General features: G+C 42.2%; 1 protein-coding gene across 1 annotated transcript; it reads left to right on the top strand.

The window, feature by feature from the left end:
- The first annotated feature begins 5784 nt into the window (after nucleotides 1-5784).
- RASL11B (RAS like family 11 member B) lies at nucleotides 5785-17799 on the top strand. The gene is made up of 4 exons (XM_060778519.2): nucleotides 5785-6043; nucleotides 10296-10352; nucleotides 14530-14606; nucleotides 16235-17799. The coding sequence occupies exons 1-4, from the start codon at nucleotides 5905-5907 to the stop codon at nucleotides 16700-16702; spliced, it is 741 nt and encodes a 246-aa protein (XP_060634502.1). The 5' UTR covers nucleotides 5785-5904; the 3' UTR covers nucleotides 16703-17799.
- Nucleotides 17800-21769: the final 3970 nt, after the last annotated feature.

The raw sequence follows: 21769 nt of genomic DNA, 5'->3' as shown, positions 1-21769 counted from the left end.
TTCCTCTTACCTGAGTGCAATGTTATTGTGTCTTCTGCACTGGACTTGACTGAAATATGCTTAGCACAACAACATTCATGAGGTCTTTAAAAGATGTAACAGTAAAACAAGTGCATAAAAAGGAGTGCTACAGTCACATATAATACAATCCCCGTATCCACAGAGAATGCGTTCCTAAAGTTAAGTTAAGCCCCTTCTACACTGCTATATAAAATCCAGATTATCTGTTTTGAACTTGATTATATGGCAGTGTAGACTGGCATAACCTAGTTCAAAGCAGATAATGTGGATTATCTGATTTGACAGTTCGGATTATATGACTCCCATTAATTTGGGGAAAACCAATGCAAGGATCAAGGGTGATCGACTTATATCACCTTGTATAATGAAACAACAGTATCTGAAGAGTATAATTTCATTACCTAGTCAACATGAATGAATGATTTACATTGGCTCCATGATTTATAATGACTGCTTCCTTGTGTTGAGCTGAGATATTTGTCAGGGATGACACCCACTGATAAGACTTTCACATAAACAGGTGTAACAACTCTCTCAGGCACCTTCTGTACTGCCACATAAAATTCAGATTATCTGCTTTGAACTGGATTATATGGTAGTGTAAAAGGGGCCGAAGAGTTTTGTAATCCTTTATAGGCTAGAGATGGGTGACAAGCACATCTCTCTTTGTGTCTGGACTACCAACATAATCACTGCATTGGTAGTTCACCACTGCAGCAGTAGTATGAGGGTTGAATGAAAAGTAATGCCTCCACCTTTTTTACTTGGGTTTAGATGGGAATATTTTAATAAATCAAATGCATAAATAATACACTATTCACTTTTCCACATAATCACCAGACAATTGGATACATTTCTGCCAACAATTAATAAGTTTTCGGAAGCCGTCACGGAAGAAGTTGACACTCTGTTTCCGCAGCCCATCGTGCACAGATCTTCCGATAGCCAAGCAAAGCAATAATGTGATCAACACATTCTTGTGAACTGCCGATTATGCTTGAAATTTCTCTCTGATACGGCGATCGTCCTGAATCAGTCCCTCGAGCTTTTGCTTGTGAAACTCGGTGGTTGCTGTCACAGGACTTCCAAGTTTTTGTTTGTCACACAAGTCAGATGTTTCCCCTCAACATCTTTAAACTTACTTACCCAACAACGCATGGTACTCACACCAACACAATCACCATAAACAGCTTGCATTCTCTGATGAATCTCCTTTGAGGTTACATCTTCTGCTGTCAAGAATTCAATGACTGCACATTGCTTAAGTTGCACTGACTGACCATCTGTGCAGGGTTCCATACTTCGCACTTTAACAACACAACTGTTCAATGCTAAAATGGAACTGTAGTGGAATGCCAAAATGGAACTGTAGGGGAGAGTCTACTGAACAAGCCAGTACCTGCCGAATACCAGTACTGCCATCTCTTGAGGACTATTTTGTAAGCAAGGCACACTTGGAGCAAGTGCCCTGCTTTGAAGCAGAACCACCCTTCCTGATGCTGTGCTGTTGTGCTCCTGTTTGTAGTACAGTGGCATTGTCCTACTAAGGCCCTTCCAGACAACCATATAATCCATAATATCTGCTTTGAACTGGATTATCTGAGTCCATCCTGTCATATAACTCAGTTCAAAGCAAATAATGTGGGATTTTAGACAGCTGTGTGGAATGGGCCCTAATTTCGGGAGAGAAGTAATCTGGCCACAACTCATGGAAGCTGTTATAAGTAGTCTTGCACATCAATGATTTGGTTTTGTAAATGGTGCCTAGAGATGCTTGAGTTTTTGCCATAATAAATCATGCTCCTCTCCCGGTGACACCTGTTTGTTTGGTGTTGCTTTGCCGCAGCTTCCTCCCCAGCAACAAAACAGATCCAAATGATGCAGAGTGCAATCTTGGATGCAAATCTCATTTAATGGGATTTGTCTTCTGAGCAAATGTATGCAGGACTGGAACTGAGCCAGATGAGTTGTGCTCATCCTACGAGAAAGTTCTCACTTGACCATGGAATCCCACTGGATGACGTTAGGCAAGTCATATTCTCTCAGCCTCAGAGGATGGCAATGGCAAATCCCCTTTGAACAAATCTTGCCAAGAGAACCTGATGATAAGTTTGCCTTTGGCTTCCCACAAGTCAGAAATGATTTGAAGGTTCACAACAGCAACAATAAGAACAACATGCCTCATGCTTGTTTTTACAAGTTGTATGTGGCCACTTCCACTGGATGTGCAAAAGTATGCATTAGGACACTGTTACTATACTGGGTCTTTGGTATTATTATTATTTACTATATTTGTATACCGTTCTTCTCAGCCCTCAGGGCAACTCAGAGCGGTTAACAAAGCAAATACAATACTTAAACATGATAAAAAACAGTTAAAAACAAGTTAAAAGAATAACATTATAACAATCAATAAACATAATGACATCTCATCTCGTCTCATAGTTAAAATCAAGATCCAGTCTCATCATGAAAATGTTCCATATTTCTATATTAGTTACACTGCCTATTCAAATGCCTGCTCAAACAACTAGGTCCTCACTTTCCTCCGAAATGCTAACAGGGAGGGGGCCGATCTAATTTCTGTGGGAAGGACATTCCACAGCCGAGGGGCCACCACTGAGAAGGCCCTGTCTCTTGTCCCCGCCAACCGTACTTGTGATGCAGGCGGGACCAAGAGCAGGGCCTCCCCAGACGATCTTAACATCCTAGCTGGTTCATAGGAGGAGATACGTTCGGACCAGAACCAGAAGTTGGGCCAGAACCATTTAGGGCTTTATAGGCTAAGGCCAGCACTTTGAATTGTGCCCGGTAGCAAACTGGCAGCCAGTGGAGCTGGCACAACAGAGGAGTTGTATGCTCCCTGTTAGTAACCTGGCTGCTGAGCGTTGGACCATTTGAAGCTTCTGGACAGTCTTCAAAGGCAACCCCATGTAGAGAGTGTTGCAGTAGTCTATACGGGATGTAACCAGAGCATGGACTACCATGGCCAAGTCAGACTTCCCAAGGTATCGGCGCAGCTGGCGCAAGAGTTTTAACTGTGCAAATGCTCCCCTGGTCACCGCTGAGACCTGGGGTTCCAGGCTCAACGATGAATCCAAGATCACACCCAAACTGAGAATCTACGTCTTCAGGGGGAGTGTGACCCCATCCAACACAGACTGTAACCCTATACCCTGTTCGGCCTTGCGACTGACCTTTGGTATCTGCTGGGATTTGTTTCCAGGACTCCATAGATATCAAAATCCATGGATGCTCAAGTCCCATTGCACTATGTAACAAAATTTGAATTAGTTACAGTGAGCCTCCCAGCACCTGTTGTTGGTTAATACGTTACAGAAAGCCACTCAGCCCCCATAGAATCTAAACAATGAAACGAACATTACAAAATTTGAAAGATTTTTCTGTTTCTGGCTTGAAAGTGTTATTTCCCATTTAACTGTGCAGAACTTACTTTGAAAGTAGTTGTTATACTCTGGAAACTTCATTTTTGCGACTGCCACTCACTATGTTGATTTGGTGGAGACTCTAGGAGATATTCATTGAAAATCTATAGCAAAATGTGCTGCAGGGTGTCCTGCAAAAACAACGTTTTGCAGTTTAATAAACTTTCCCCATGTTTTATCTATATAAATAAAAATGTAATGTTCGTTTGTGGGATTAACAGAACTCAAAAACCACTGGGGGAGTTGACACCAAATTTGGACGCGATACACCTAACAACCCAATGTATGTCCTTCACTAAAAAAAAAAGTCATTTGGGAGCTGTAGTTGCTGGGATTTATAGTTCACCTACAATCAAAGAGCATCCTGAACCCCACCAAGGGATTGATTTTGTCATTTGGAAGTTGTAGTTCACCTACAATCAAAGAGCATTCTGAAGGAGATGCGATCACGGAGATAGGCAGGGCCTTCTCAGTGGAAAGGCATTCCAGAGGCGGGGGGGGGGGCACCACTGAGAAGGCCTTCTCTCTCGTCCCCACCAACCGTGCTTGAGACGGTAGTGAGACCGAGAGGAGGGCCTCCCTGGAAGATCTTAGAGCTCGCGCTGGTTCATAGAAGGAGATGCGATCACAGAGATAGGCGGGGCCTTCTCAGTGGAAGGGCATTCCAGAGGTGGGGGGGCCACCACTGAGAAGGCCTTCTCTCTCGTCCCCACCAACCGTGCTTGAGACGGTAGTGAGACCGAGAGGAGGGCCTCCCCGGAAGATCTTAGAGCTCGCGCCGGTTCATAGAAGGAGATGCGATCACGGAGATAGGCGGGGCCTTCTCAGTGGAAGGGCATTCCAGAGGCGGGGGGCCACCACTGAGAAGGCCTTCTCTCTCGTCCCCACCAACCGTGCTTGAGACGGTAGTGAGACCGAGAGGAGGGCCTCCCCGGAAGATCTTTGAGCTCACGCCAGTTCATAGAAGGAGATGCGATCACAGAGATAGGCGGGGCCTGAACTGTTGGATGGATGTGGTCTCTTAGAACTCTGTGATTCTCTGATTTCACCCTGATTCTATTTATTTATTTATTTATTTATTTGCTTTACTTATATACCGCTGTTCTCAGTCCAGGGGCGACTCACAGCGGTGTACAGCACAGGAACAGCAAAATTCAAAACACAGTATAAAAACAATTCACAATCCAACAACATCATACAAAAACAACATCATTACTACAAAAACCATTCCGCGTCGTCTCATCGTCCAAACCACAATCCAATTTCGTCTTCCGTTGTTCCGTTCCTATAGTCATTACCAATCATTGCACTTCTTAATCGAACGCCTTCTTGAACAACTAAGTCTTTAATTTCCTGCGGAATATCATTAGCGAAGGTGCCAGTCTAATGTCCATGGGAAGGGTGTTCCACAGCCGAGGAGCTGCCACTGAGAAGGCCCTATCTCTCGTCCCCGCCAGCCGTGCCTGTGAGGCAGGCAGGATCGAGAGCAGGGCCTCCCCGGAAGATCTCAAAGTCCTGGTGGGTTCGTAGGTAGAGATGCGGTTGGATAGGTATCTTGGGCCGGAACCATTTAAGGCTTTATAGGCCAACGCCAGCACCTTGAATTGAGCCCGGTAGCAAATCGGCAGCCAGTGGAGCTGGTACAACAAGGGGGTTGTATGCTCCCTGTATCCCGCTCCTGTTAGTATCATGGCTGCTGCACGTTGGACCAATTGAAGCTTCCGGGCCGTCTTCAAAGGCAACCCCACGTAGAGAGCGTTGCAGTAGTCCAAATGGGATGTAACCAGAGTGTGGACTACCGTGGCCAAGTCAGACTTCCCAAGGTACGGGCACAGCTGGTGCACAAGCTTTAGCTGTGCAAATGCTCCCCTGGTCACCGCCGAAACCTGGGGCTCCAGGCTCAGCGATGAATCCAGGATCACACCCAAGCTGCAACCTGCGCCTTCAGGGGGAGTGCGACCCCATCCAACACAGGCTGTAAAACTTGAATATGTCCCATTATGTCCCTGACTCCAATAGATTTCATAGGTGTTTTTGCTCTTTCCTTCCTTGGAAAAGTAGCCTAACAGGTCCTGGTAAGCACTGGCAATCTCCCATCCAAGGACTAACCAGGGCTAGACCCAGCTCAACTTCATTAATCAGCCAGGACCTGATTCCTTTTGAGGTAGAGGATAGAGACCAATGCAAATACAGTCAACAAAGGCGGGGGGATGGAGAGAGGCGGGGGAGTGGGGAGGCGAGCTCCTATTGGCCGGCGGGAGGAGAGGGGGCGGGGCGAAGCTTTTCCCGGGAAGCAGAGGAGGCGGGGCCGGCGGGAGCTGGGAGACAAGAGCCGGCGGCACTGGGTGTCGGGAGGGCAGTCTCTGTTGGCGCGGCTCTGGCTCCTGCTCGCCTCTCTCCGTCCCGGGCCGCCTTGGGGTTTGCAGCAGCAGCTGCGATGCGCCTGATCCAGAACATGGGGACCATCTCGGAGTACCCACAGTCTGGCCACGCCACCAGCGGAGAGGGCTGCGGGTCTGGCCGGCCCCGGCTCATCAAGATCGCCGTCGTGGGAGCCAGTGGAGTGGGCAAGACCGGTAAGATACACAGACATGCATCGATTGGTCGTTGGGCATCTTCTTTTCCTTCTACTTTGTCAGGGATGGGCTTGCATACACATTCAACTTCAGAGCCAACTTAACAGGACCTGTCTTGGGTTGTTGTGAGTTTTTTTTTTTGTTCCAGAAGCATTCTCTCCTGACGTTTTGCCCACATCTATGCCAGGCATCCTCAGACGTTGTGGGAAACTAGGAAAATGAATAAAATCTGGCTACCAGTATTAAAAAAACTCAAAAATTACAGCAGCAAAACAACAGAGGGGAAACAAACAGGCACATGAAATCACTCTCAACAAAAGATTCCCCCCAGGCGCTTTCAAGCCATTGAATGCAAATCAAGGTGATCAGCTGAAACATTCACACCTAGCCCCAGCAAACAAAAGTCTTTTGTCTCACCCTGGTCATTCCACAGATATATAAACCCATTTTTCCTAGTTCCAACAGACCTCATTACCTCTGAGGATGCTTGCCATAGATGCAGGCGAAACGTCAGGAGAAAAATTGCCTCCAGAACATGGCCATATAGCTTGGAAAAACCTACAACAACCCATGGATTCCGGCCATGAAAGCCTTCGACAATACATCAAACTAGGAATCCTTTGTTGGGAGGTGATTAGTTGGCCCTGATGGTTTCCTGTCTGGAATTCTGGGTTTTTGAGTGTTGTTGTTTATTTACTGTTACGATTTTAGACAATCTGGTAGCCATATTTTGTTAATTTTCATTGTTTCATCTTTTCTGCCGAAATTCTCCAACAAAGGATTCCCTCAGGCAGTAAGAAGCCAGACCTTGAAACTGCCAGGCCAAAAAGATGAGAAAAAAGGAGGAAAAAAACATGAAAATGAACAAAATCTGGCTACCAATATTAAAAAAACTCCAAAATTATCATTGTAAATAAGGAACAAAACTCAAACACAGGGGAACTCCCAAAAAGAAATGTTCAGGAACACCTGATCACCTTTCAGCAAAGGATTATCCCAAGCAGTAACAAGCCCACATCTATGCCAGGCATCCTCAGTCGTTGTGGGAAACTAGGAATCCTTTGTCGGGAGGTGATTAGTTGGCCCTGATGGTTTCTTGTCTGGAATTCTGTGTTTTTGAGTGTTGTTGTTTATTTACTCTTACTATTTTAGACAATCTGGTAGCCAGATTTTGTTAATTTTCATTGTTTCCTCCTTTCTGTTGAAATTCTCCAACAAAGGATTCCCCTAGGCTTAAGTAAGAAGGCAGACTTTGAAACTGCCAGGCCAAAAAAATGAGAAAAAAAGGGGGGAAAAATATGAAAATGAACAAAATCTGGCTACCAGTATTTAAAAAAACCTCCAAAATTATCATTGTAAATAAGGAACAAAACTCAAACACAGGGGAACTCCAGACAAGAAATATTCAGGAACACTTGATCACCTCTCAACAAAGGATTCTCCCAAGCAGTAACAAGTCACACCTAAAAACTGTCAGGCTATCAACTGCTAATCAAGGTGGCCAGTTGCATCATTCACACCTAACTCCAACAGACAAGAGTTCTTTCTCCCACCCTGGACTCTCCACAGATATATAAACCCCATTTTTTCTAGTATTTAAGAGACCTCCCGACCTCTCAGGAGGTCTGCCATAGATGCAGGAGAAACGTCAGGAGAGAATGCTTCTAGAACATGGCCATGCAGCCCGATAAATTCACAACAAACCAGTGATTCTGGTCAGGAACGCCTTCGACAACACATAGAACCTATCTGGTTTGTAACTTGGACACTGCCTGTAAATAATAATCATAATAATATCTTGTTTTCTTTCACTAAAAAGAGATCCAAAGAGCAGAAGAGTGCAGTTTGGGTGACTTTTGGGTGCATCCACACTGTAGACTTAATGCACTTTGATACCACTTTAACTCACAACCTCAGGGGAAGCCTGCCATAGATGCAGGAGAAACATCAGGAGAGAATGCTACTGGAACATTGCCATACAGCCCAGAAAACTCACAGTGATTCTGGTCAGGAAAGCTTTGGACAATACATAGAACCTATCTTGTTCATAACTTAGGCACTGCCTGTATTATTATTATTAATAATAATAATATATTGTTTTCTCTCACTAAAAAGATACCCAAAGGGCTCACGTAGGGAGAAAATCCCTTCCCAAAGCCAAGAGAGAGCAGAAGAGTGCAGTTTGGGTGACTTTTGGGTGCATCTGCATTGCAGACTTAATGCACTTTGATACCACTTTAACTCACAACTTCAGGGGACGCCTACCATAGATGTGGGCGAAACGTCAGGAGAGAATGCTACTGGAACATGGCCATACAGCCCAGAAAACACCCAACAGCCCAGTGATTCTGGACAGGAAAGCTTTGGACAATACATAGAACCTATCTTGTTCATAACTTGGGCACTGGCTGTATTAAATAATAATAATAATAATAATAATAATAATAATAATATCCGATTTTCTCTCACTAAAAAGAGGCCCAAAGGGATCACGTAGGGAGAAAATCCCTTCCCAAAGCCAAGAGAGAACAGAAGAGTGCAGTTTGTGTGACTTTTGGGTGCATCCACACTGTAAACTTAATGCTATAGATGCAGGAGAAACATCAGGAGAGAATGCTTCGGGAACATGGCCATGCAGCACGGAAAACTCACAGCAATCCAGTGATTCTGGCCATGAAAGCCTTCCACAACGCATAGTAAATATTGCTTGCCTTACCTATCCTCTGCTTGCTGGGCAAACAAAACAAAACAAAACATGGCCATACAGCCTGAAAAAACTTAGAGCAACCCACCACTTTAACTGCTATGGCTCAGTCTTATGGGATCCTGGTATTTGTAGTTTGGGGAGGCACCCACACTCTATGGAAGACTTTCCAAAATTACAACTCCTGGGATTCCATAGCATTGGACGACAGTGTCAAACTGTTTGAATTCTACTCTAAATGCACCCCCAGTCCTGGATTTAAGCATTCAGGGATAATTACCCTCCCAAGTCCCTTGTCAGATGGAGAAATGGAACAGTAAGGATTGTTCTGCCAGTTGTCAGGTTGGGCGCATAAGCAACAATTACCTGCAGAACACAATAGATGGATTGTCGAAGGCTTTCATGGCCAGAATCACCATAAATCAGTGTTTCTCAACCTTCCTAATGCCTTGACCCTTTAATACAGTTCCTCATGTTGTGTTGACCCTCAACCATAAAATTATTTTTGTTGCTACTTCATAACTGTAATTTTGCTACTGTTATGAATCGTAATGTAAATATCTGATATGCAGGATGTATTTTAATTCACTTGACCAAATTTGGCACAAAAACCCAATACACACAAATTTGAATACTGGTGGGGTTAAAGGGAGAGATTGATTTTGTCATTTGGGAGTTGTAGTTGCTGGGATTGATAGTTCACCTACAATCGCAGAGCATTCTGAACTTCACCAATGATGGAATTGAACCAAACTTGGCACACAGAACTCCCATAACCAGCAGAAAATATTGGGTTTGGTGGGCATTGACCTTAAGTTTTGGAGTTGTAGTTCAACCACATCCAGAGAGCACTGTAGACTCAAGCAATGATGGATCTGGACCAAACTTGGCATGAATACTCAATATGCCCAAATGTGACCACTGGTGGAGTTTGGGGGAAATAGACCTTGACATTTGGGAGTTGTAGTTACTGGGATATATAGTTCACCTACAATCACAGAGCATTCTGAACTTCACCAGTGATGGAATTGAACCAAACTTGGCACACAGAACTCCCATAACCAACAGAAAATATTGGAAGGGTTTGGTGGGCATTGACCTTGAGTTTTGGAGTTGTAGTTCACCTGCATCCAGAGAGCACTGTAGACTCAAGCAGTGATGGATCTGGACCAAAGTTGGCACGAATACTCAATGTCCAATATGGTGGAGTTTGGGAAAAATAGATATTGACATTTGGGAGTTGTAGTTTCTGGGATTTATAGTTCACCTACAATCAAAGAGCATTCTGAACCCCACCAATAATAGGTTTGAGTCAAACTTCCCACACAGAACCTCCATGACCAACAGAAAATACTGTGTTTTCTGATCATCTTTGGTGACCCCTCATGACCCCTCCCCCAGGGGTCCTGACCCCCAGGTTGAGAAACGCTGCCATAAATGTTAAGATGTTATGCTTTGCGGGGTTGAATGGAAACCGGAGTTGTGGTCAGATAAGATTCTCTCTCCCCCTTTTCTTCCCTGACGTACATTCTTCTCTATTCATTCCAGCCCTGGTGGTGAGATTTCTCACGAAGCGATTCATTGGGGACTATGAACGCAATGCAGGTAAGGAAGGACACCTGTTTTCTCTGCTTAGCTCATAGTGTGCCAGGCCCCATCCACACAGCTGAATAAAATCCAACATTATCTGCTTTGAACTGGGATATATGGCAGTGTGGACTCAGATAACCCAGTTCAAAGACTCAGATAACCCAGTTCAAAGCAGATATTGTGGGATTTTCTGCCTTGATATTCTGGGTTATATGTTTGAGTGGAAGGGTCCTCAGTTGGATGTTTTTGGTGCCTCCTCCTCCCTGAAAATGCATTAAATAGCTTTACTTAGTAAATTTGCTTTGAAAATATGGAAACCCCCATTGTCTATCTGGCTGCACAGACCGTAAAGGGGGGGGGGGTGGCATTCATCATGGTATATTAAGGACAAAGAGAATTCATGAATAGTCTTATTCTGTACCACTCATCTTCAAAGAAAAACACTCCTGCCATTTAAAAGAAATAATACTAATACTAATAATCTTTATTGATACCCCGCCACCATCTCCCCAATGGGGACTCGGAGCGGCTTACATGGGGCCAAGCCCGGACAACATGTTACAGCAAGCTAAAACCAGAACATAAACAACAAGCAACATCATCAAAATTACATAGAGAAAATATATATATAAACACAGTAACAACATAACATTCCAATAAACACAATCATATTAAATAAATAATCAGCAATCAGCCAGATTGTTGTGTTGACTCCCTTTTATTATTTTATTCGTAACTCTTTCCCTTGTTCCGCATTCTGACAGATAGACATCAGTAAAGGGAAGTAAATTCTAGGTTAAAGGCGGTGGCATTCAGCCCCAGTTTCGCATAGTTTCACCCCTATCTTTATGGGTGATCAAGGTTGTTATGTTAATAAGCTTGAATTCCGTGCCAAAATAGTTTGTTTTCCAGAAAAACAAAACAGACAAGGAAGAAAGCACCTTAAAGTAGGTGGGGTAGGAAATAGTTTTCCATAGGCCACTTATCCTCAAGAGATGGAGGTTTCAAGAAACTGTGATTTTATTTATTTATTGTTTATTTATTTACAATATTTGTATCCCACCCGTATCAGCCCAAAGGCGACTCAGGGTGGCGTACAAGTCGGCAACAATTAGATGCCGTATATAAAAGACGTACATCAATAAAAAGCAAAAAGCATCACAATGCATTTAAAATCATAAAAATAATGAATGATCAAAATTATAAAAAAACTATGTTAAAATCCTCAACCATTCCATTGACTTAGCCGTTCCTAGTTCATTTTCCGATTTGAGTTTTTTGGTCAAGCTGTGGTTCCAAACGTTTGCTCAAAAAGCCAGGTTTTCACTCTTTCTCAAAAGGTCAGGAGGGAGGGGGCTGATTTAATATCCCTAGGTAGGGAGTTACACAGCTGAGGGGCCACCACAGAGAAGGCCCTGTCTCTCGTCCCTGCCAAACATGCTTGTGAAGCAGGCAGGATTGAGAGCAGGGCCTCCTCAGATGATCTCAAGCTCCTGGAAGGTTCATGGTGGGAGAACTTTGCCTTAAGACAATACACAGCACATACACACACACACACCCAATGTTTTAGAATAAATCTGAAAATTGATTTCTGGAAAATTCAGTTTTGATTTGAGGTGTGTGTGTGTGAGTGAGTTCTAACCCACACCTAGAATCATTGAATTGGAAGAGACTTCAAGGGCCATCCAGTCCAACCCCCTGCCAAGAAGCAGGAAAATCGCATTCAAAGCACTCCCAACAGATGGCCATCCAGCCTCTGTTTAAAAGCCTCCAAAGAAGGATCCTCCACCACATTCCAAGGCAGAGAGTTCCACAGCTCTCACAGTTAGGAAGTTCTTCCTAATGTTCAGGTGGAATATCCTTTCCTGTAGTTTGCATGACCATAGACCTGATACATAACCATAGAATAAATATTTATGATGAAGGCTAGATCTACACTGGCCTATATCTCAGGATCTAATTATAGATTATTTTCTTATCCCAGATTATTTGGCAGTGTAGACTCATATAATCCAGTTCAAAGCAGATCAGATCCTGGAATATAGGGCAGTGTAGATCCAGCCAAAGTCTTAGTAGAAGCCACTTTTTGTTTTAATTCAAGATACATCCTCTTACCTGGTACATTTTTTCAATTGTATGTATTGTCTCCTGTCCTGTACAAAGGCAAGCCTACTGATGTTGGTTCATATGCTCTGAATCTGCTTGCCCACAGTGGAAGGGGAGAAAGTAGTCTATTTATAGTGAGAGCATTTGTATAAAATATGAGTTGTTAATATTAATGGGAAGATGGAAGAGAATGAATCCAGAATCAGTTATACAAGCTTTTCTATTTCTAGTATAGCATGGTAACACGTGATGCCACCATTCTTGGCAGGCGGAAGTCTTATATATGAAATAGAAAATAATGCCAGTTGAAGAATTTTTACATCATTTTGATTTGAGGGGGAGTGTGTTTTATTGCTGTACCAAGCCCTGACCTATTAAGAGAAAGTGTAGACATGCCTTAGCAAAAGTGAAGCATTTTATTTCAAAATATAATAATAATAATAATAATAATAATAATAATAATAATAATTGGCACAAGCCAGTAAAGGTGCTCCCAGTGGTGATCGACACACTGGGTTCAGTGCCTAAAGACCTTGGCCTGCACTTAAACACAATCGGCGCTGATAAAATTACCATCTGCCACCTTACTGGGATCTGCACATTATTCGCTGATATATTACAGTCCTAGACACTTGGGAAGTGTCCGACATGTGATCCAATACAACAGCCAGCAGGGTGATCTTGTCTGCTGTGGACTCGCCTTGTTGTGTTTATAATAATAATAATAATAATAATAATAATAATAATAATAATAATAGGATTTAAAGATCGAACGGCAAAGACTCTGGCACAAACCAGTCAATGTGGTCCCAGTGGTGATCGGCACACTGGGTGCAGTGCCTAAAGACCTTGGCCTGCACTTAAACACAACCGGTGCTGACAAAATTATCATCTGCCAGCTGCAGAAGGCCACCTTACTGGGATCTGCACGCATTATTCGCCGATACATCACACAGTCCTAGTCACTTGGGAAGTGTCTGACGTGCGATCCAATACAACAGCCAGCAGAGTGATCTTGTTTGCTGTGGCCTCATCTTGTTGTGTTTCTAATAATAATAATAACAACAACAACAACAACCACCACCACCACCACCATCATCATCATCTCCCCGAAGGGACTTAGGGTGGTTTCCAACATTTATGGCAAACATTCAATGCCAACAAGAAAACAGAACCAAATTACATCAAAATATAACACATCAAACAATAGAAAACAGCCTAACTTTAAGCTTAATAACAGACAAAAATTAACCAGGAAATAAAACTTAACCCCCAAAAGACATAATCACATAATATAACTTTATCACAGAGTAAAGCAAGTACCTACAAAACATTTCAACTATGGAATATGCTTCACCTTTTGGCAGGTGACCTGTAAAATTGACTCAGAATGCTACATTATCTTGTCCTTAGCATTAGTTGTGACTTTGCTTAGAAAGGTAGAACTTACAAACAAGCTTGGATGAAAACTCCTGGCAGTACCAGCTCACTGTATTTTGAATCAAATTATATGTATCAGTAAGTATCTGTGTGTGCCTATTCATTTTATATATTGATGCTTTGAGGCTTACCTCCACATATTAGTCATTCTGCTTGCCTGTCATAACAATTCACCCAGGCTGCCAGTTCTGGCTTTGCAGTAAGTATATAGGATTGTGCTGCCACTTATTTCCGATGATGGAAATATAATGTATGTAATGTATTCCCAGTTGGTGGCAATGTGTCTCCTACCTGAACAACATAGAATAACATTTATTGCTGTACCAAGCCCTGCCCTGTTAAGAGAAAGTGTAGACATGTCCTAGCAAAAGTGAAGCACTTTACTTCAAAATATAATAATAATAATATTAATAAATATTAATTATTATTATTATTAATAATAATAATAATAATAATAATAATAATAATTTATCTCCCGGAAGGGACTTAGGGCCGTTTCCACCATATATGGCAAACATTCAATGCCAACGAGAAAACAGAAACAAATTGCATCAAAATGCAGCATTCTTTTGTGTATGTATGTATATATGTATGTATATGTCATGTCTGTGAACTCAGTTGTGATCAAATACATTTTTATTCCTAGGTAATTTGTACAGCAGACAGATTGAAATTGATGGAGAGCTGTTTGCAATTCAAGTCCAAGATACTCCTGGAGTACAGGTGAGTTGGCATTTTTGCCTACTTGTTTTTGCCCATTTAAAAGGACACCTCAGTGGGTTGTAGTTTTTTTCAGGCGATATGGCCATGTTCTAGAGGCATTCTCTCCTGATGTTTCGCCTGCATCTATGGCAAGCATCCTCAGAGGTAGTGAGGTCCCACTACCTCTGAGGATGCTTACCATAGATGCAGGCGAAACGTCAGGAGAGAATGCCTCTAGAACATGGCCATATAGCCCGAAAAAACCTACAACAACCCAGTGATTCCGGCCATGAAAGCCTTCGACGGACACCTCAATGTTGATACATTTAAACAAACCCAGTATTTTGCCTGTTCATTCAGAGCAACCCCAGATTTAGACACTGGAGTTTTTCTGGCTGTACTGAAAAGGCTTTTGTTGCTGGTAACTTGTGTTGTAAACAGTCCATGCTTGACAAATGGTCTGTATATAGTCCCTTGACAGGAAAAGAAAACAAGCCACAATTTCAACTGAACTTTTGTCCACTCGAACACAGCCATCTTGTTGAGGAAGGCTGCTGTTCTTAAATGGAACGGTTGCTAATGTGTTAAGAGCAGTTCATTGGCAAACTAAGGAGCACTTCGTTTTTACTGTGCTAGCAAAGTGTGCTGGAAATCTGGAAAGAAATTTTATTGCTGTCGCCTAATCAGCTTTAGTTTCATAAACACACACCAGAGAAACAAAAAACCCGCAGTCCTAGCAGCTGGGCTCATTAAAATTTGTTAAGAGTTGATTTTATACTGTGGAAAGTTTGAATGTATAGACATGAGTAAGGTCAAATTTTGCCTTTTTGAACTGGGCAACTCTCCAACTTTAGTGTTTCCAGCTCATACCTTTGTTCTTTCCTCGCTCCACTCCCGCCTTGCTGTCTAGCCAGTTAATTTCCCATTTCGTGGCATGACAAAATCTTTCCTCTTTATATACAGTACAACAGGGGTTAGTTTTCCACCTGAATATGTGGAAAACTTTGGAATATTTTTTCTTTCCTTCTTTTCCTTCCTTCTTTCTTTCTTTCCTTCCTTCCTTCCTTTCTTCTTTCTTTCTTTCCTCCTTTCTTTCTTTCTTTCTTTCCACATTCTTTCTTCCTTCCTTCCTTCCTTTCTCCTTCCTTCCTTTCTTCTTTCTTTCTTTCTTTCTTTCTTTCCTTCCTTCCTTCCTTTCCTCCTTTATTTTCTCCTTCCTTCCTTCCTTCCTTCCTTCCTTCCTTCCTTCCTTCCTTCCTTCCTTCCTCCCTCCCTCCCTCCCTTTCTCCTTCCTTCCTTCCTTCCTTCCTTTCTTCTTTCTTTCTTTCTTTCTTTCTTTCTTTCTTTCTTTCTTTCTTTCCTTCCTTCCTTCCTTCCTTCCTCCCTCCCTCCCTCCCTCCCTCCCTCCCTCCCTCCCTCCCTTCCTTCTTTTTCTTTCCTTCTTTCTTTCTATTCCTCCCTCCCTCTTTGCAACTAGATAGATCAGTTTTATGAAGGAAGATGAACTCAGTATTTGGAGAACATGCAATATTAATGTTGTCTCACACATTGACGTCCCATAGAGACTGTAACCTGAAGTGTAGTTACTTTCGGTTTTTCTTTTGCAACTACCGGTAGATAATATTCCCATTGTCTCCCTCTTATTTCAGATCCATGGACACAGCCTGGAATGCAATGAGCAGCTGAACAGGTGCATTCGCTGGGCAGATGCCATTGTGATAGTGTTTTCGATCACAGACTATAAGAGTTACGAACTGCTCGGTCACTTCCACCAGCACATACGCCACTTGCACCCCGGAAACAAAGTGCCTGTTGTGGTGGTAGCCAACAAAGCAGACCTCCTCCATATTAAGCAGGTTGAACCCCAACACGGACTTCAGATGGCTAGCATGCTGGGTTGTACTTTCTATGAGGTGTCTGTCAGTGAGAACTATAAGGAGGTCTTCAATGCCTTTCACAGCCTGTGCAAAGATGTCTGCAAGCAACAAACCACCAGCACACCAGAGAAAAGAAGAAGCTCCCTCATCCCAAGACCAAAATCGCCCAACATGCAGGATCTCAAGAGGAGGTTTAAGCAAGCCTTGTCCGCCAAAGTGAGGACTGTTACGTCAGTGTGACAGCTCAAACTCTTTCCCAAGTACATTATCATGGCGTTCCAACTTTGGAACATGAATTGCAGCCTCCGAAGAGGAACTAGGGACAGTGAAGAGAGCTCAGATGTTGTTTAAACAGGTGTGGACATTGTGTAGTGGAGAAGCAACACTGACGTTTTAAGAAGGTCGTGAAGAAGTGGTCAAAGGTGTACTTCCATGCTGAAAATGGAACACTGATTGAACAAACTGACAATACTTTCATGTTTTGTAGTGGAGCTTGCGTCATGTTGATATCTGTTCTATCCTGTCACTTCAATGAGTGGAGGACAGGGCAGAGATATTTAGAATGGGACCTTTCTAATGGGGAACCACTTGTGTTTACATCAGTTACAAATACCTTTTGCATTGAATTTAAGGCTCCTTTGAGCCTTATATTATGTCATTTAGGGGCATATGTCTCACTGATTCAGCAAAACAAGACCCATCAGTGTAAAATCTACTGGGCATTAGTAAGTGATTGTACTTTTGATTATATAATGAGACATTTTGTACCAAAAAATCCTGTTTGGTGTTCATTTTTACAGATAAAGTTTACTCTTACAGTACTGTCATGATCAAGTTTCAAAGATTGCCCATCTGATGCTGTGTTGACTTGACTTTCAGGTTGATCTTTGAATTTGCTTTGGATTTATCAGAATAATTGTGAAATGCTACTTCAGTGCTCTGGCCATGGACATAACTTCGTTTACCTTTCAATCTAGAATGATTTCACTTTCTCCCTCTCTTTGTTCTTTCACTATTGTCTATGAAGCTGTTATTTTCTTGGTTGAGTCATGCCTTTAGTGAGTGCATGAAGAACATCCCACTGATGCATAAGTCTGTCATTTGCAGTTGTGTTGGTTGTATAAAAACAATCATTGGGCTTGTCACGCAGAGCCAGCAGGATTTGGACTGAGGGCTATTAGCCTGACCCAACTCCCCCAGTGCACTTTTTTAAAGAGAAAAAAACATACAAAATGTTCTTTCTTTATGCTGTAATTTATTTTTTTTACTGATAGCAACTTGCATAGAACACAACCTCTAAATTTTGTTTCATAATTAAACAATGTTTTCTCATTTGATTGCTGTGTTTTCATCTATAGTTGCTCGAGTTGAATGGCCATAGTAAAGTCCACACTGCCGAAAGGCATAAAAATTATCTAAAGCAGTGGTTCCCATACCTTTGGTCCTCCAGATGTTTTGGACTTTAGCTTCCAGAAATCTCAGCCAGCTTGCCAATGTTAGGAATCGTGGGAGTTGAAGTCCAAAACACCTTGAGGACCAAAGGTTGGGAACTGCTGACTATATAAAAAGGATGCGGTGTCACTAACTGGAATAGCATAAGTATAGATTATCAGTTCTCGCCTCTTCCAGGATGCAACAGCTGTAGGAACTCTTGTGCAAAACCAGTTGCTTCTCACTTGTCCTCCCTCTCCACTTGCCTTCTGTGAAATCATACCCATAACTTTGGAGATCCTATACTACAAAATGTAGCAGTGGTTTCTTTGTTCTGCTCTAAAAAAATGGTTATTGTTGGAGGTATTTGAGCAGTGGTGAGCAAAATGAGGCCCCCCAAGCATTGCAACATAGGACTGGGTTGTGGCGCAGCTGGTTGGGAGTCAGCTGCATTAAAATCACTACTGACCTTTGCAGCCTGAAAGCCGGTTGCATCTGTCTAGTAGGAAATTTAGGTACCACTTTATGCGGGGAGGCTGATTTAACTAATTTACAATGCCATTAAAAAATCTCCAGCAGTGTGCAAAAGAATGAGGCAGTACTCCATCGGTGTCGCAAGTTGATGGAGAAGCAACAGCTGTCCCAGTGGCCGGAAATTGAAGCATACCCTCATGAAGCTGGAAAATTAAATAGCCTCTGTGTGTCTGTCTGTATAAGTTGTGTGTCTATGGCATTGAATGTTTGCCATGTATATGTGCATTGTGATCCGTCCTGGATTCCCTTCGGGGTGAGAAGGGCGGAATATAAATACTGCAAATAAATACATAAAAATATATCAGCCAGAATAACCAATGGTGGTGAACGCAGACCAACATCTGGAGGACACATTTTGCTCAACCTTATACTACACCATCATTGAGTTGCTCTTAGCAACAAGAGGAGGATATCTCCCATTTTAGGGCCCTTCCACACAGCCCTATATCCCAGAATATCATGGCAGAAAATCCACAATATCTGCTTTGAACTGGAATGTATTTATTTTATTATTTATTTACGACATTTATATGCCGCCCTTCTCACCCCGAAGGGGACTCAGAGCGGCTTACAAGATATATATATATATATATATACAATATATTATATCATTAGCATAGTACAATATCAGTATTATATATTATTATATTGTACTATACCATTATATTGTAATATTATTAGCAATATTACATGTTATATAATATATATAATAATATTATATTATTATTTTGTATTAAATCATAATATCATAAGTATTGTGTGTGTGTGTATATATGGCAGCGTGGACTCAGATAACCCAGTCCAAAGCAGAAATTATGGGATTTTCTGTCTTGATATTCTGGATTATATGGCTGTGTGGAAGGGCTCTTAAACTGAGGGCTCTTTTTGCTATGCCACAGTGATATGGTTGTGAGCAAAAGAATACAGTCAGGACACAAATCTGTATTTCTAGCATTTTGGGGATTATTAATGTAAGGTAATAGTTCCTTTGGAAGTTTTGCATGAGTTGTTCATAGTGCAATATCTTGCGGGCATGCAATATACAATGGTTTTGTGAATTAGGACTCTTCTATTTTGCCACTTCAAATTAAGTGTCAAACCTAAGCACTGTAAAGAAGTACCTTTTTAAGGAGTAGATTAACTCCATCTGTTTCAAAACTTCCATAGTGGAGTGATGCCAAACTTTCAACACATCACACCCTTACAGAAGATCAGTTCATTTAAGGCAACCCACCACCATTTGACAAAAGGACATCAGCAACGGTCATGGTTTGTGTGCTATGCACGATTTCTTGCTTGAAAAAACATACTCAAAATAGATTCTATTAACACAATGTGGAAGAAATTGAGTGGTAACCATGGAAACTGCTACCTTTTGCTTTTCCTCCCTAAGCAGTTTAGATAAATAGCTTTGGCTGATTTGTCATCCATCTATCATACGTGGTGCACTGACAGCACATCCAATGAATATTGCCATGGGTAAACACACAAAGGTGCCTCTCTTTCTGAGTAATGTTTCCAAAGTACACCTTTGTTCTTTTTCGTTAGCTAAAGTGTCACATTACAGCCAAATTTAGATGGCCACACAATGAAAAGCCTTTCAAAAAGACATCCCGCATCTGTTAGGCTGGATAGACCACATCTATTAATGGGCTTCGTAAAAAAAAAAAAAAGCTGCTTGAATGGGTTAGGCTGATAAAGGCAAGCGTCTAGCTGTATTCTTCAACTTTGAACATCAACAAAAAAAATTGCTACCTGCTTGAAGTAAAATCAAGAAATAAAGTACATAAAATGCCATTTTTTTTAAAGGCTGGCCTATGTCGTGTTTTCTAAAATAGCTGTTTACCACTGCTATTCAGAAACTAAGGAAACAATTTGGCATTACATCTTCCGCAATTACATTCTGCTCCTTATATAAATGGAAAGAAAGAAATGCAAAATAAAAACACATTTATATTACATTGAGTAAACCCTCAGCCCACCCAGTAATAGGTTGCTGTGAGTTTTCCAGGCTGTGTGTCCATGTTCCAGAAGTATTCTCTCCTGACATTTTACCCACATCTATGACAGGCATCCTCAGAGGTTGTTAGGTCTGTTGGAAATTAGGCAAGTGGGGTTTATATATCTGTGGAATGTTGCCTAATTTCCAACAGACCTAACCTCTGAGGATGCCTGCCATAGATCTGGGTGAAATATCAGGAGAGAATACTTCTGGAACATGGCCATACAGCTCAGAAAAACTCACAGCAACCCAGGGGTTCTAGCCATGAAAGCCTTCGACAACACATAGCCCAGTAATACTCCCATTTGTGACCATTATATGGAATGTCCCTGGTGTACTCAAAGGTGGTTCACCTTTGGTGGCAAGAGACAGGGTAGAACAATTAACATACTGTTCTGTACTTTTGGGATGAGTAAAGCTCTAAGGCCATAATATTCAATGAACTAGGAAAGGGGGCTCCCTTCAGACAGAAAATCGGCACATCAGGACTGCTAGACTGAACCTTCTTTGTCTGACATACATATGTTTTCTAAGTATGTCAGACTTAGTTTTCTAAGTTTGACATTTGTTTTCTAAGTATGAAGTATTTGTTTTGAAATGCTAAGGACCAGGAGTAGCTACATCACTCAATTTTACTGAACAGATCAACTAGGGGCCCAGTAACCAGCCCCTGGGAGAGTTTATTTCTGATACTTCTAAAGCAATCTGTGGGTCCCAGATGTTTTGGCCTTCAACTCCCAGAAATCCTAACAGCTGGTAAACTGGCTGGGAGTTCTGGGAGTTGTAGGCCAAAATACCTGGAGACCCACAGGTTGAGAACCACTGCTCTAGAAGAATCTCACACCTTCATTTTGATACTTGGCCATCCAATCCTCATCAAATCAACCATACTGGGATAATTTTGCAATGCCTAGTTATCCATCAAAAGTCACACTTTCATCTTCTGAGGCCCCTTCTACACTGCTGTATGATGCACTCTACACACTTCCCTGGTCCTTTGCTACTAGCCCTGGTCTAGCCCTATTGTAGCTATTCAGCAGACCTGGAAATGAGGAGTCCCAGGCATCATTAGTTAGGGTCTTGCTATGCACTTTACCCACTTCCCCAGCCCTATGTTTTCCCTACTGGCCCAGCCCTCTTGTGGTTATGCAGCAGGACCTGGAAATAAATAGCACCAGGTCTCACCCTGACCGTCAGGTAGGCCATGCTTGCACTTTACCTACTCCCCGGCCCCTAGTCTACTTTGTTGTACTAGCCCAGCCCTTTTATAGTTGTCAACACCCACTTTGGAGTCTTGGCATTTGGAAGCTGAGCTACCCAATTTAATTAGTTCTGAATAG

Source organism: Anolis sagrei, chromosome 5 (genome assembly GCF_037176765.1).
Source record: "Anolis sagrei isolate rAnoSag1 chromosome 5, rAnoSag1.mat, whole genome shotgun sequence".
NCBI classification, from domain to species: domain Eukaryota; kingdom Metazoa; phylum Chordata; class Lepidosauria; order Squamata; family Dactyloidae; genus Anolis; species Anolis sagrei.
Note: the sequence above shows the minus strand (reverse complement) of the source record. Positions and strands in the feature narration are given on the sequence as shown.

Excerpts from the sequence above, each read along its gene's own strand:
- RASL11B (XM_060778519.2), top strand. The coding sequence starts at position 5,905 with ATGCGCCTGATCCAGAACATGGGGACCATCTCGGAGTACCCACAGTCT. Across the intron at positions 10,353-14,529 it reads GGACTATGAACGCAATGCAG|GTAATTTGTACAGCAGACAG; the intron begins GTAAGGAAGGAC and ends TTTTATTCCTAG. Across the intron at positions 14,607-16,234 it reads AAGATACTCCTGGAGTACAG|ATCCATGGACACAGCCTGGA; the intron begins GTGAGTTGGCAT and ends CTCTTATTTCAG.